Raw genomic sequence first — 12,686 nt, forward strand, 5'->3', positions numbered from 1 at the left:
GCCCCACATGGTCACGGGACCACCTCATCAACCTCCTCCTAGCCATGGCCCAAGTGGCTATTAATAACACTAGGGAGAGGTTGGCTGAGGTGTGGGGGGGCTGCGACTGTGGGACCCGTTTTCATTCTTTCATCTGTTCACTCATCCGGGCAGAGGTCCTCTGGGCAGTGTCCGCTGGCTCCTTGGATGCTTTTGAGGAGCAGTGGGCACTGTCTGGGGTTCTCTGCTCAGTGTCCCCTTCTGGTTCCTTAGTTTTGGCCCTTTGACCCCCCCACACCTGCTCCTTCCCCCACCCTTCATTGTCCCCTGACTTTAGTTGAGTTCTGGGCTCAGTAGCTCCTCCCCAGGCTGTGAGTGGGCTTATGCCTGCCCACTTCCCAGCACCCAGTAGAAACACCCTTCCAGGGCTCCTCCATGGAGCCATGAGCACGGGCATATATCTGGTGCAGCTTATCCTGTTCTCTATGCCTGTCTCTTTTGTGTCATGAGGGAGACCCTGGCACACGCCTACCTTGAGTGCATCAGGTTGCAGACCCTATGCTGGCTCCTCCCAGACCTCCTTTTGTGTTTTTGGCTGCACTCCTCCCCCTACATTATACATGGAGACCCCATCCGTAGCCCCACAAAGTCACAGGACCTCCTCTTCAACTTCCTCTTAGCGATGGCCAAAGTGGCAATTTCTAACACCAGGGAGAGGATGTTGGCTGTGGGGGTCCTCTGCGACTGTGGGGCCTATTTCCATTCCACTCTCCGCTCACTTATCTGGGCAGAGTTCCTCTGGGCAGTGTCCGCTGGCCCCCTTGATACCTTCGAGGAGCAGTGGGCACTGTCTGGGGTTCTCTGCTCAGTGTCCCTTTCAGATTCCTTATTTTTGACACTTACATCTGTCCTTGTCGTTTTGTCTGTTGTCCGCCATACCTGTGTCATGGGCTCAGTGGATCCTCTCCATAGGCTGGGGGAGAGTCGTTCACTCTGGGTGGGCTTACGCACACTTCCTGGAACCCAACAGGACCACCCTTCCAGAACTGTCAGGGCTGCCTTTTTCACAATACATTAATGCCTATTTCACAATGCATATGCATACCTGCTCTGCTAACAGTCTGACTTTGTAGACAGGCACCTCAGTTTAGCTGTACCTTTAAAAAAAAAAAAAACAACTTCATTTTTGTAATTTAAATAGAAGAAGAGTACATATCAACTTGTGCCTTAGAAACATACAGCAAAAAATCACGTCTATAAAATCAATTAGGTTTTTTAAAAAGACACAATAATTCTAGCTTTCTAAATTTAAACACAACAGGGAAAATGTTTAATGAAATTCTGCAATGTGAGAAACTTCCGCTGAAAGATTGTTACATCTGAGCATATTCCTGTTACAAACACACAAATATTGAAAAAAAATGAAGTCCTGAAACAATTGACATTTTGTGTGCTGAAATCAATAGTTGGAGATCCCAAGTCATTTGCTCCACAGAATTTCCACTGCAGAACTGTGTATTAAAATACAATCACCTAATTTCCCATTGAGCATGGGTTTAATAGTTTAAAAAGGAACCAAATTCTTTGCTGAGTGTATTTAATTTGTTCACATATAGCCTATCTGTGGTTAAAGATCACATCTGACAGTTTTTAAATGATTCTTTTAAAACAAAAAAAAAATTAAACAGCAGCTTTGGATAACAAAATATGGAACAGTTACATGGATATAACGTACAGTGGTATAAAAGAAACCCAACAGTTTTCTGGTGAAAATATTTTGAAGACAGCAAATAAAACGTAGGCATGTAGGAATGATCCCGAACTAAATAACTGCGAATTAGAAAACATCGAACAACATAAAAAAAATCTTGAATGTTTGTATAAAAGAAGCAAGGATTCAAAGTGCAGGTGCTCCAGCTTTCATGTTAACATAGTCAGTAAATTGATACAGGATAATATATTATATAGAGTGACAGTGTTCTCAGTAAGACTTTAAAACATTCAGTTACATTATTTTGCAGATTTTTTTCAGTTTACATTATCTCTACTTTCCAGTGCTGTAAATGAAGACATAGGCAATACAGGTTTTTCATTTCTTACACTACCGAAGATATATGATTAGGTTGGTGGTAAAGGTTAGTTTTGCGAGCTGAATAATATTAGCTATGCTGCAGATCCAGCTATAGAAGTACTTTTATACTTAAATGTTTAAAAACATCTTTTCCACTTTAAAAAAGGGATACTCCCAATCTGTTGAGAAACCTGTCTGTAACTTCCTTAAGCAAAGAAAGGCAGGTCCCAGGAAATCTCTCTGGAGGATGTCTTTTATATATTTAAAAACACAAAATCAAAGCACTCATTAAAACCATTAGCCTCTTAAAAGAAAAAAAAGACAGACATCCCCCAGGGATGCTGCATGGCATTTACTTTTCTTTCAGGTCCTATACAGATTGAGTGTCCCCTTTACATTTTAGAGAGCTCCCGTTTCTTGTCAAGAATCAGGCCTTTTTGATACGTCTGTTTTAAAAACGTACACAAATATCTGTCATTCCATTTAGAGTTACAAATTGAGAACTAATCTTTACCATTTTTACACCGACAGCAGGGTTAATAATTCACACATTTCACTGACAACTGTATTTTTTCTGTATGTTGAATAAAAGGTGCATTCTTGTAACATTTCTCACAAAAAGTGATTACAATTCAGGGGAGTTACATCTGCACCCCACCATTTTCACTTTAGTGAAAACTATCATGTTTTAAAATACCAGGACCTGTGTCAGGTACTAATAAATATGTAAAAAAAAAATTTAAAACAAGAGCCCCCGACTGCCCTTTCATCCCGACAAAGTAGAGATCTCATAGTCACTTGTGGAAGTTATTGGCTTGCCCATCATCCGTATGTTCTTTGCATTAGTAATTCTAGCCATCATGGACGCAGGCTTGTCAAAGTACCTCACCAGCGCTGGTTCAGTCAAGAGGGAGGCTAAAAATTGCTCAAAGGTGATGGCCCAATCTCTGTCAATGCTAGTGCTTCTACGCAGAGAAGTGTTGTGGCTGCTTTGCACCAAAACCGTATCTTCACCTATGTCCTCACAGTGAAGCTTTTCCTCCTCATGCGAGCCTGCACTCAGTACTGAATAGGAGGACATGGAGCTGTCATCTTTAGTATCATCATCAGAAATAAGCATGGAAGAACAAGCTCCATTGTCCCTGGGAGAAGAGTCTTCAAGCTTAATGTCTTCCATCTGTGCACTCAACGCGTTATCAGTGCAAACTGTCTCCTCCTCATTAGCGAAGGATTCACGCTGGTCAAAATCATACTGCTGGCTCCCCTCCTTCTTCTGAAACAACATGCTCTGAATAGCTTTGCTGCAGTTGTTACTGCTACTGTCTGTATTTTTTGTGGGCTGAACAGTGAAGAGCTTACCAACTTCACCAATCTCCAAAAGCAAACTTGTCACAGCAGCAGTGGCATGGTATAGATCTTGTTCATTGGGATCTTCACTGAACATGTTGTACATTGTCTTGCACAGTTCAATAAATTGCCCCTAAGTGTAGAGGATAAAATTAATTTTAATTAAAGGAATGGCAGCACATATAGTCTTTGAGATTTGGGTATAAATCAGTTTAAAGAAATGTATGTGACACACTGGGGATCAAGTAATTCATATGATGAAGTAAAAGTTAGAAGTAGTCTAGGTATTTTAGAATATTTTCTAGTATTCAAGAAAATTATGTATTTCTCCAAGACACTTCCATCAAATTGCTGGATTGAATTATTCTCCACCTCCCAAGCTAGTACAGTTTCCCCTGCCTTAGCCTCAGGCAACAGTGGAGGAGAGTCAGTGCTTCTGGTTGCTCATTCAGCATTACCCTTCTGACCAGAAGAATAGTGGCACCAATCTTAGTTCTCACCAAGCCATAAGGGAGAGAATTAAAAATGGAGCATTTGTCCTACAGGACTCCCAACAACATGAAAGTGTAGAGTAGGACCAGGCACCATTGAGTGTCAGGGTGGCTAAAAATCAATAATTATAAATATTAATTTAAAAAAAATCTGATTTTTTAAGTTTAAATTAAATACATTTTTCTTTTTAAAAATAGTCAAACCACTGAGCTGGTGGAAGTCCTTGACTAAACACCTGGAACTAGAATTTGCTGAAGTGCTAAACCAGTTTTGACAGCAGTAGCCTTTTCTGCAGATGCAGAGAGAGTATTTTCTTCATTTTAATTTATTCAAGTAGTTCAATTCAATGTCTAGTCCACTGGAAGTTCAGAAATTGATTCTGAGTTGGTAATGCAGGCTTATTTTCCCTTTACCAATCTATAAATAAAAACAAGGTGTGAGAGGACGACATCTACTAGTTCTAAAAATCTTAAAGGACATTGTGACCATAAACTTCAGTTCAATCACTAACTAGAGATAAAACTTTGGTTTCATTAATTAATTAAAACTATCTTAAATATAGTGGATACATAAGGATGGAAAAGTAAGTTTATCAAAACATGCTTTTGCATTTAAAACTAACCGGTTTATTAAACATTTTAAAATGCTGTTTTAGGGCATTTTTAATTCAATTCCAATTTCCATCCAAATGCAGCTTGACATAACTCATGAGTAAAAAATTAACCATCTAGTAAACAAGAAAAGCATCATTCACCATTTTGTAACATAAAAAAAGTAAAAATTAAGAATCTGATTTAAATGTGTTGTTTACCCAGGGTTTTCAGAACCCACAGCAGGGGTAACTTAACTGTTTCACTCCATGTGGTGTCAGGAATAAATCAAGGGGAACACAGCAATTCTGTCTGATAAATGATTAATGCAAGTAAGCGTGCTTTATCTAAAACTGCAGTTTATGAGATTTAAGCACACACAAACATAAGCAATAGGTTTAGAACATCCCAGATATTTACCTAAAATCTGGAACAGTATTGAGTAATCAACAATAGGTATGCAGTGGCCAGTTGCTCACCCGCTGGGGAGGAAAGGTGTTACGAAAAATGTCTCTCAAGATGACTTCAGAGGACTGTTTCAAAATACACCATATTAGCTAGTCTTTTATAACTTCTACAAAACACATGGGTCATTATGACCCCTACTAAATCATCACTTTTCCTAACTTTTAATAAGCTTCTATATCAAAGGTGCTCTGACTCAAGGTCTTCCATCCACTAAGGTTTTCAGTCTCACTTGTTGACTTGATTTTCCCCTCCTCCCATTCTGATTAGCAGAAATTGCAAGCTAGTTTTGACCTTGCCTCTAAAAGCCTGCTTTCCAATTAAACCTTAACTATGTGGTGTTCTATTTTATTAATTCATGGTGGCTGAATGCACATAATATGGTTGCAGTTGGCTTGATCACATTCTGGGGTACACACACCCCTCAAATCCAGGGTAACAGTGTGTTAGGCCACATAAGAGCTTAAATAAATGTGTATGGATATAGAATATTCTTCTGGTTAGCAAAAGGAAGCACCAAATTTAGTGTAAAGGCCATATTTAATTGCAAATCAACATATTTTAACAGTTACCAACCAATGAGAATCATCTTTTCTTTAGGAAAATAACTAAAAAAAAATATCAGGTTTCCTGCTTGCTGGTTTAAATCATGATTTAAATTGGTGATTTTAATCACTTTGATTTGAAATTTAAATCAATCTTCCCTATTGATTGAAAATGGTAATCCAGATAAACAGTGGCGTTTCAGTCTTTAAAACAAAGTAATCAGATATGGAGGAAATATATTGCATAAGTCCGAAGAGGGAAGAATTAGAATTAATGGGATGAAAAGAATTGTTTAGGCTCTATGAGTGTGTGTAGCCTGCAGCTGGGAGCATGCTTCCCACTGTGGGTCGACAGACATGCGCTAGCTCTGCTTGAGCTAGTCTGCTAGCAGCAGCAGCAGGAGGTAATGCCGTCGCCCAGGTGGTGGCTCGGTGAATCCGTACCCAAGGCATTGGGCAGGCTTGTACTTGGGTAGCTAGCCCAGGTCGCTGCCTGTGCTGCTGAGGCCACACTAGCTCAATCAGAGCTAGCGCGTGTCTGTCTGTCCGCACGGGGGAGCGCGCCTCCAGGTGCACTGTAGACATACCTTTAGACTGTAGAATCCTCTCCCAATGGAAATGGCAGAAGTCTCATCTCTTTAAAAAATTAAAGATGGATTGGACAAACTACAGGACAATTTACTGTAGGGAATAATCCTTCACTTCCCCCTAGCGAAAGGAATAGCTGCCCAACAAGGCTATGTCTCTACATGTAAAACACTACAGTGGCACAGCTGTGCCCGTAGCGCTTCAGTGTGGACACTACCTGCGGCGATCGGAGGGCTTCGCCCATTGGTGTAGGTAATCCACCTCTTTCGTAGACCTAGTGCTGTGTACACTGGGGATTAGGTCACCTTAACTGCACCACTCAGAGTGGGGATTTTTCATACACCTGAGCAACACAGATAACTTAATTTTCTAGTGCAGACCAGGCCATAGTCTTTACAATCTCGAACTTTAGTGGGTCTAAGGAATGAAACAGTCAATCAGTTTTTCCCCTCACAAGAATTTGTCAATAGAACACAGGGGATCATTATTTTTGAATTTCTGGGATTGGTACTCTCCTTCCAAAGCATCTTTTTATAAAAATTCCACAGACATACATGAATGATATACCATTTATTTTTATCTTGTAACAGAAGTTTGGACGGCCTGATATTGAATATTACCAACCTGCACCCTTTGTTCCCACCATTCCTCACCCCCAAATAGCCATTCTAATATTTTTAAATCAAGTTGTCATATGAACCTGCAATTTGAATACTAACATTTGCTCAATCTACTATATATTCATTTTGGCATGCGACCAAACTTCTAGTGTTTATGAAAAATAACTAAATGTCAACAGAATTTACCTGATTCAGTTTGGGTAAATCCTTTGCATTCTTTACTTTGGATTTATTCTCTTGACTCCATATTCTCAGGTAGTTTCGATTTTCTTGTGAGTTTTTCTTACCTAATGTCAGTGAAATTGGCCAGAAAAGAGGAAGACAAAGTCCATCATGAGGTCCTGCATTAGCATTTTTTCTTTCTTCAGAAGAATTAATCTTTCAAGCAATAAGATATAGAGAGAAAATATGTACCTTTGTCTGGTTTCAGGCTCACTGTAACAAACCCATCGTCTGCCCCTTGTTTGTTCCTGCTGTCAAGGCCAACAACTATTGGAAAATATTTACAAAACGAGAGATTTACTGTAGATTCATGTGAACTGTATTCATGTTTACAGAGCAAAACAAAGTAGAATAAGCAAAGTTTTACATTTATGAAAAGACACAGTCAAGAACGATAGGACTAAACCATGACCATTTTTGCTTATTTTTACATCTGCTTACAACTTCCATGTAATTAATAAAATAAAGACATGTACAAGGACCATCTTTGTGTACAATACAATGCCCAGGGCCATGATTAAAGATTCCACCAAATAAATATCACCACCATCTGCTTACAGTGATAGCCATATGATAACTTGAATTTATAATGTACATCTAATTGCTTCTCATACACTCTGTCCACTAAGCGATCTCCCAGGAGACCACTTCTAATATTCCAGTCAATCATCAGCTATAGTTTCAAACAACCTTCAGAAAAAAATGTTTTCTTCTTTTCCCAAAAATTATAGAGGCCCAATGTGCATGAGGGGCAATATTCAATCCTCAGACAGTGACAGGCACTTCAGGGTTGGAACCAGGAGCTTTAAACCATTGGAAAGGAGAGATTTCCCCGCTTCCTAATGGGGGACACAGCAAGCTTCAGACTTCAGAAGTTGTTGTATTATGATGTATTAAAAATATATTTTAAGTAGATTTTAGAGGTTTCTTATTATAGCTTCTCTCTTCATCCAAGCTCTGTACAGGGATACACGTGATATTTCCTAGATTCCAAGGCCAAAAGGGACCATGCTGATCACCTAATCTGACCTCTTGTGTAACACAAGACACAAGACTTCCCCAAAATAATTCCTAGAGCACATCTGTTAGAAACAAACATCCAATCTTGATTTAAAAATGGTCAGTGATATAGAATCCACCACAACCCTGGGTGAATTATTCCAGTGGTTAATTGCTCTCATTGATAAAAATGTACGCCTTATTTCTGGTCTGAAATGGTCTAGCTTCGACTTCCAGCCATTTTATAAGCTGTTTTTTTAGGCAGAAGGATCTAAAATTTAATAGCAACAAAGGATGAACTTTTAAAGGGTCTCAGCATTGGCCTAAGTCAGCTCCTATTGACTTCACTGAAATGTCCACTCAAAACATCTAAAGACCCATTAAAACACTGCCAAAATGGTTTATCTTTAAAATATGACACACATGCAGATTAAAGAATGCATTCTATGTTATGAAATTTCAGAGACCCTAATTTCTGCAGCTGCTGTTCCATCTTCAGCCCCACTCTTCCAATCGCATTGGGTGCTGAAGACACTGGAACCAAATAAATAAGATCTGCAGGCTGGCAGTGAAACCTCTTCCGCAACACACAGGGGATGCACAGGCACTATGCTCATGTCTATTCCCAGTCAGCCCTTGTGAAGGCTCTGCACACCATGAAGAGATTATACCTTATAGCCAGATACAGCCTCTCACTCTCTCAGGGTACTGTCCACATGCATCAACACATTTAAACAAGATTCTACTCCCTTCACAGCTTAACATACTAATTTTGATCCTTCACAAAGTCAGACATGCTGAACCTGTGACTACCACCACCACCACACTGACGGCATTATCCTCGAGAGTAATTCTTCATTACAGCATTGAAGGGAGGCCTTATTGAAAACACACACACATCTTCAGATATCACAGAGAACAAACACTAGTCATATACATTTGTTTTTGCATAGAATATTTTATTTCTTCATTTTAATCCAATGAGAAAGTAGCCATTTAAAAGTAAGGTTATTAGTGTTAACAAGTATTTAGGGTCTTGAACACCGAAAAGACAAGATAATGCTCCTGCAGAGAAAAGTCACCTACCATGTGTATACTCTGGTGTGATGTCTTCAAAAAAGTACTGAGTTGCTTCAAAAGCAGAGTCTGGCTCTTCTTCAGGAGATGGATCTGTGTGATATGAGAGAGAGAGAGAGAGAGAGAGAAATGACTGCATTGTTTAATTAGAAAAACAAAGTAGATTTGTGTCAGTGTAGAGTTTCACATTTTAAGAAGCATAGTACCACATAATAAGGCTAACCCCACTTAGGATAGTAAAAAAGACAAATAACCCCTCATGTTTCAGAGAGAAGCCAACCACTACCTGATGTAGTTAGAAAGAAGCTACTTCTGTGGGCAGATTATTTCATAATTGTCCACTAAATGGATTTCTTGTACCTTCTTCTGAAGATTCTGGTACTGGTCACTCACTGGGAGAGACATGCACTAAATGCCTGAGTCACTAGGACATTTCCGACCTATGTACCCTCAAAGTCAAAGCACTGGTCTGCTGTGCAAAGTGCAAGTAAATGGGTCTTACACAGGAGATCCCTGTGGTCTTAGGGAAAGGAATTGTCTGCTTCTTTAGGGTGCAAAGCAGTTTCTCTGAGCAGGTACTTCAGCCCATAGGTGGTATGAGTGGCTGCTGTGGCTCCCTGCCCCCTATGGGGGATTTGGCCCATTGATCCAGAGTATTGGGTCTTTGCCCCTCCCCTTCCTGCACTACATAGCTGTCAGAGAGCTATTCCAAAACACTATGTGATTCTCAATGGTACGGATTCCTTGCACCCAATCCCACCTCCCCACCTCTCTAGTCACCACTGCAGAGTAGAACTGTGGCAGTTCTGTTGTGTTTAAGGGATTGCATCTTTCGTTCTAATAAGTTCTTCCTGGGAGAAAAACTGAATGCTTTGCTCATTAATAGAGAGGCACTGAATATCCTAACTTGTGTTGCGCGTCTGAAACTCTTTCTGCATCAAAGGTTTGGCTTGTGTGCCTGTGTAATTGAGCTTCTCAACTCTAGAGCAGTTGGGATATGAGCTAGGTACCTTAATGAGGGATAAGACACCTATCAGTTCATCACTTGGATAGAAGGCAGTCCCCTCTCTTCAGTGGATACATGTTACTCGCACCGAGCCAAACTGCCTGCCCTTAGTTTGGGCCTGGCATGAGTATTAGGAAAATTGAGAGATATGTAAGTTTGACTCCCACACCCACAAACTCTTTTAGACTTACACTCATGCTACTGATGCATCTAAACTGGTGTCGCTTACAACTCCAAGAGATGGCTCAATTGGCTATAGTGCTCTATCTTCTTAAAGGACTCACCTCTCCTCCCACCCCTCCTGACCAGACATGCCAAACCCGCAAAAACAAACAAACAAACAAAAAAACTCACAGAAATTGGGCTTGTTTTTGGCTTAATTGGCTTGTGAGTTGCTTGTTGGCTAGTTTTTGGCTTGTAGCTTGTTACTTCTTTTTTTTTAATCTGCTCCCAGCAAGCAAGGGTAAAGGGGGGGCAAGCAGGGGCAAGGAGGGGGGGGAAGAGAGTCAGGGGTGCACAGCGGGCCCACCACAGTCCCAGACTGCAAGCCAGGGGGGGATCTAGTCACAGAGAGTTGGGGTTCTTAGGGATTGGCTTGTTTTGGCCTTGTTTTGAAATGGGATTAGCTTGATTTTTGGCTTATTGTGAACGTCGGGGTGCTTATTTACCCCGTGAAAGTTGGCAACTGTGCTCCTGACTAGTAAACAGCTGTTTATTTAGACTTTCCTGTATTCTCTTAGAGCCTTACTTGGCCTTTCATCCCTAAACTTTTCTTACTCTATTAATAGAATCAGAACTGGAAGGAACCTTGAGAGGTCATCTAGTCCAGTCTCCTGCACTCTGTGGTAGGACTAAGTATTATCTAGTCCATTCCTGACAGGTGTTTGTCTAACCTGCTCTTAATCTCCAATGGTGGCGATTCCACAACCTCCCTAGGCAATTTATTCCAGTGCTTAACCACCCTGACAGTTAGGAATTTTTTCCTAATGTCCAACCTAAACCTCCCTTGCTGCAATTTAAGTCTATTGCTTCTTGTCCTATCCTCAGAGCTTAAGAAAAACAATTTTTCTTCCTCCTTCTTGTACAACCTTTTACATACTTGAAAACAGTTATGTCCCCTCTCAGTCTTCTCTTTTACAGACTTAAAAAACCCAATTTTTTTCAATCTTCCCTCATAGATCATGTTTTCTAGACCTTTAATCATTTTTGTCCCTCTTCTCTGGGCTCTCTCCAATTTCTTCACATCCTTCCTGAAATGTGGCCCCCAGAACTGGATACAATACTCCAGTTGAGGCCTAATCAGCGTGGAGTAGAGTGGAAGAATTACTTTTTGTGTCTTGCTTACAACACTCCTGCTAATACACCCCAGAAGGATGTCTGCTTTTTTTGAACAGCGTTACATTATTGACTCATATTCTGTACATCTGTGTGAATTCTAAGCAAAGAGTTTACTCCTTGCTTGCTGGAAACAAAGTAGGCCCTCCATAGCCTATCACAGGCTGGAAAGGCAAACCAAGTGCTCTCATTTTCATAGCTACCAGGACTTTCAGCTCTGTGGTTAGTTTTATTTGACTTGTAATTCAATAAAATTGTGTCCTAAATAATTTGAGCAATTAATGAGTATCTTCATTCATGCTTGCCCCAGAGGCAGTACATATTAGAGACGAGGGGCTCCTTACGTATCTTCCAGCACTCAGGCATCTTCAGCAAGGTACTTAAGCAGGTGTGTAATTTTAACCACATGCAGCCAGTGGGACTACTCACATGCTTAAACTTATGCACAGGCTTAGGTACCTTGCTGACCTGGCTTCAGACAGGACTAGTTTCTTCGATGTGATACCCACAGTGAGTCAGTGGAACTATACTACCCAATTTGATGGGCACAACAGCAGCCACTAACACTCAGGAAAACAAGCAAATGTCTATAAAAATGGCCCATTTATGATGAGCAGAGCAGAAGACTGAAGTATGCATGAAGATCCCCTGGACTCATAGTGAGGTGAGGACAGAAGCTCTTCTGTTTGACTGCTTCATGAACTTACTATCGAAAGGAAATTTCACTCTCCCATTTTTTAGCTGGGAAACTAGGGTTTTTTAATTGGGAAAAGAGAGATTAAGGAACTACATTCCAATTTTCTATTTTGACTGAGAAACCAGCTATTTTAAATGTCTTTTACTCACCAGGCAATACATGCATTTTATAGAGCAGCTTCAGTTTCTCTGTAAGATCTCCATGACATGCTGTACCTAAACAATATCCCATTGAACATATTAGTGTTATTAGCAGCTTTTATCAGAAGAGTTCTTAGAGATTTACAACCATTTATGAATTAATCCTCAATTATCCTGTGAGGTAGGAAAGTATCTCCATTTTACACAGGAAAGCTGAAACAGAGAAGTTAAGTGACTTGCTTAAGATCACATAGTAAATCTAGTCTGTGGTAGAACTAGGAATAGAACACAGACCACCTGACTGAGTTCTGTGGTTTAAACACTAACTCACTTCTTTACTAGAAGAGTGTTTACATTTGCAGCTCTCAAAAATAGTCATCATCACATTACTACATTGATGGCCATAGGGTTTTCTGTTTAAGAACAACTTTTTTGTGAAAGCCCCAACTGCACCCACAGTGACCAAACAAGGGCATCCTAGGACTTGGCTCAATTAGATGTTTGCTAGAAAAG

General features: G+C 40.3%; 1 protein-coding gene across 2 annotated transcripts in view; it reads right to left on the reverse strand.

Annotated features, from left to right (window-relative positions):
- Positions 1-1,278: 1,278 nt before the first annotated feature.
- Positions 1,279-12,686, reverse strand: part of TBC1D9 (TBC1 domain family member 9) — an 80,081-nt gene continuing 68,673 nt past the window's right edge. For both annotated transcript variants that reach the window (XM_075127701.1, XM_048847076.2), the window contains exons 17-21: positions 12,183-12,248; positions 9,005-9,088; positions 7,112-7,186; positions 6,884-6,984; positions 1,279-3,530 (exon numbers count right to left, since the gene is read on the reverse strand). In XM_075127701.1, coding sequence (XP_074983802.1) covers positions 2,817-3,530; positions 6,884-6,984; positions 7,112-7,186; positions 9,005-9,088; positions 12,183-12,248 — 1,040 coding nt within the window. In that variant the 3' untranslated portion in view covers positions 1,279-2,816. The remainder of the gene's footprint in view (positions 3,531-6,883; positions 6,985-7,111; positions 7,187-9,004; positions 9,089-12,182; positions 12,249-12,686) is intronic.

Source organism: Caretta caretta, chromosome 4 (assembly GCF_965140235.1).
Source record: "Caretta caretta isolate rCarCar2 chromosome 4, rCarCar1.hap1, whole genome shotgun sequence".
In the NCBI taxonomy this organism is placed as follows: Eukaryota; Metazoa; Chordata; order Testudines; family Cheloniidae; genus Caretta; species Caretta caretta.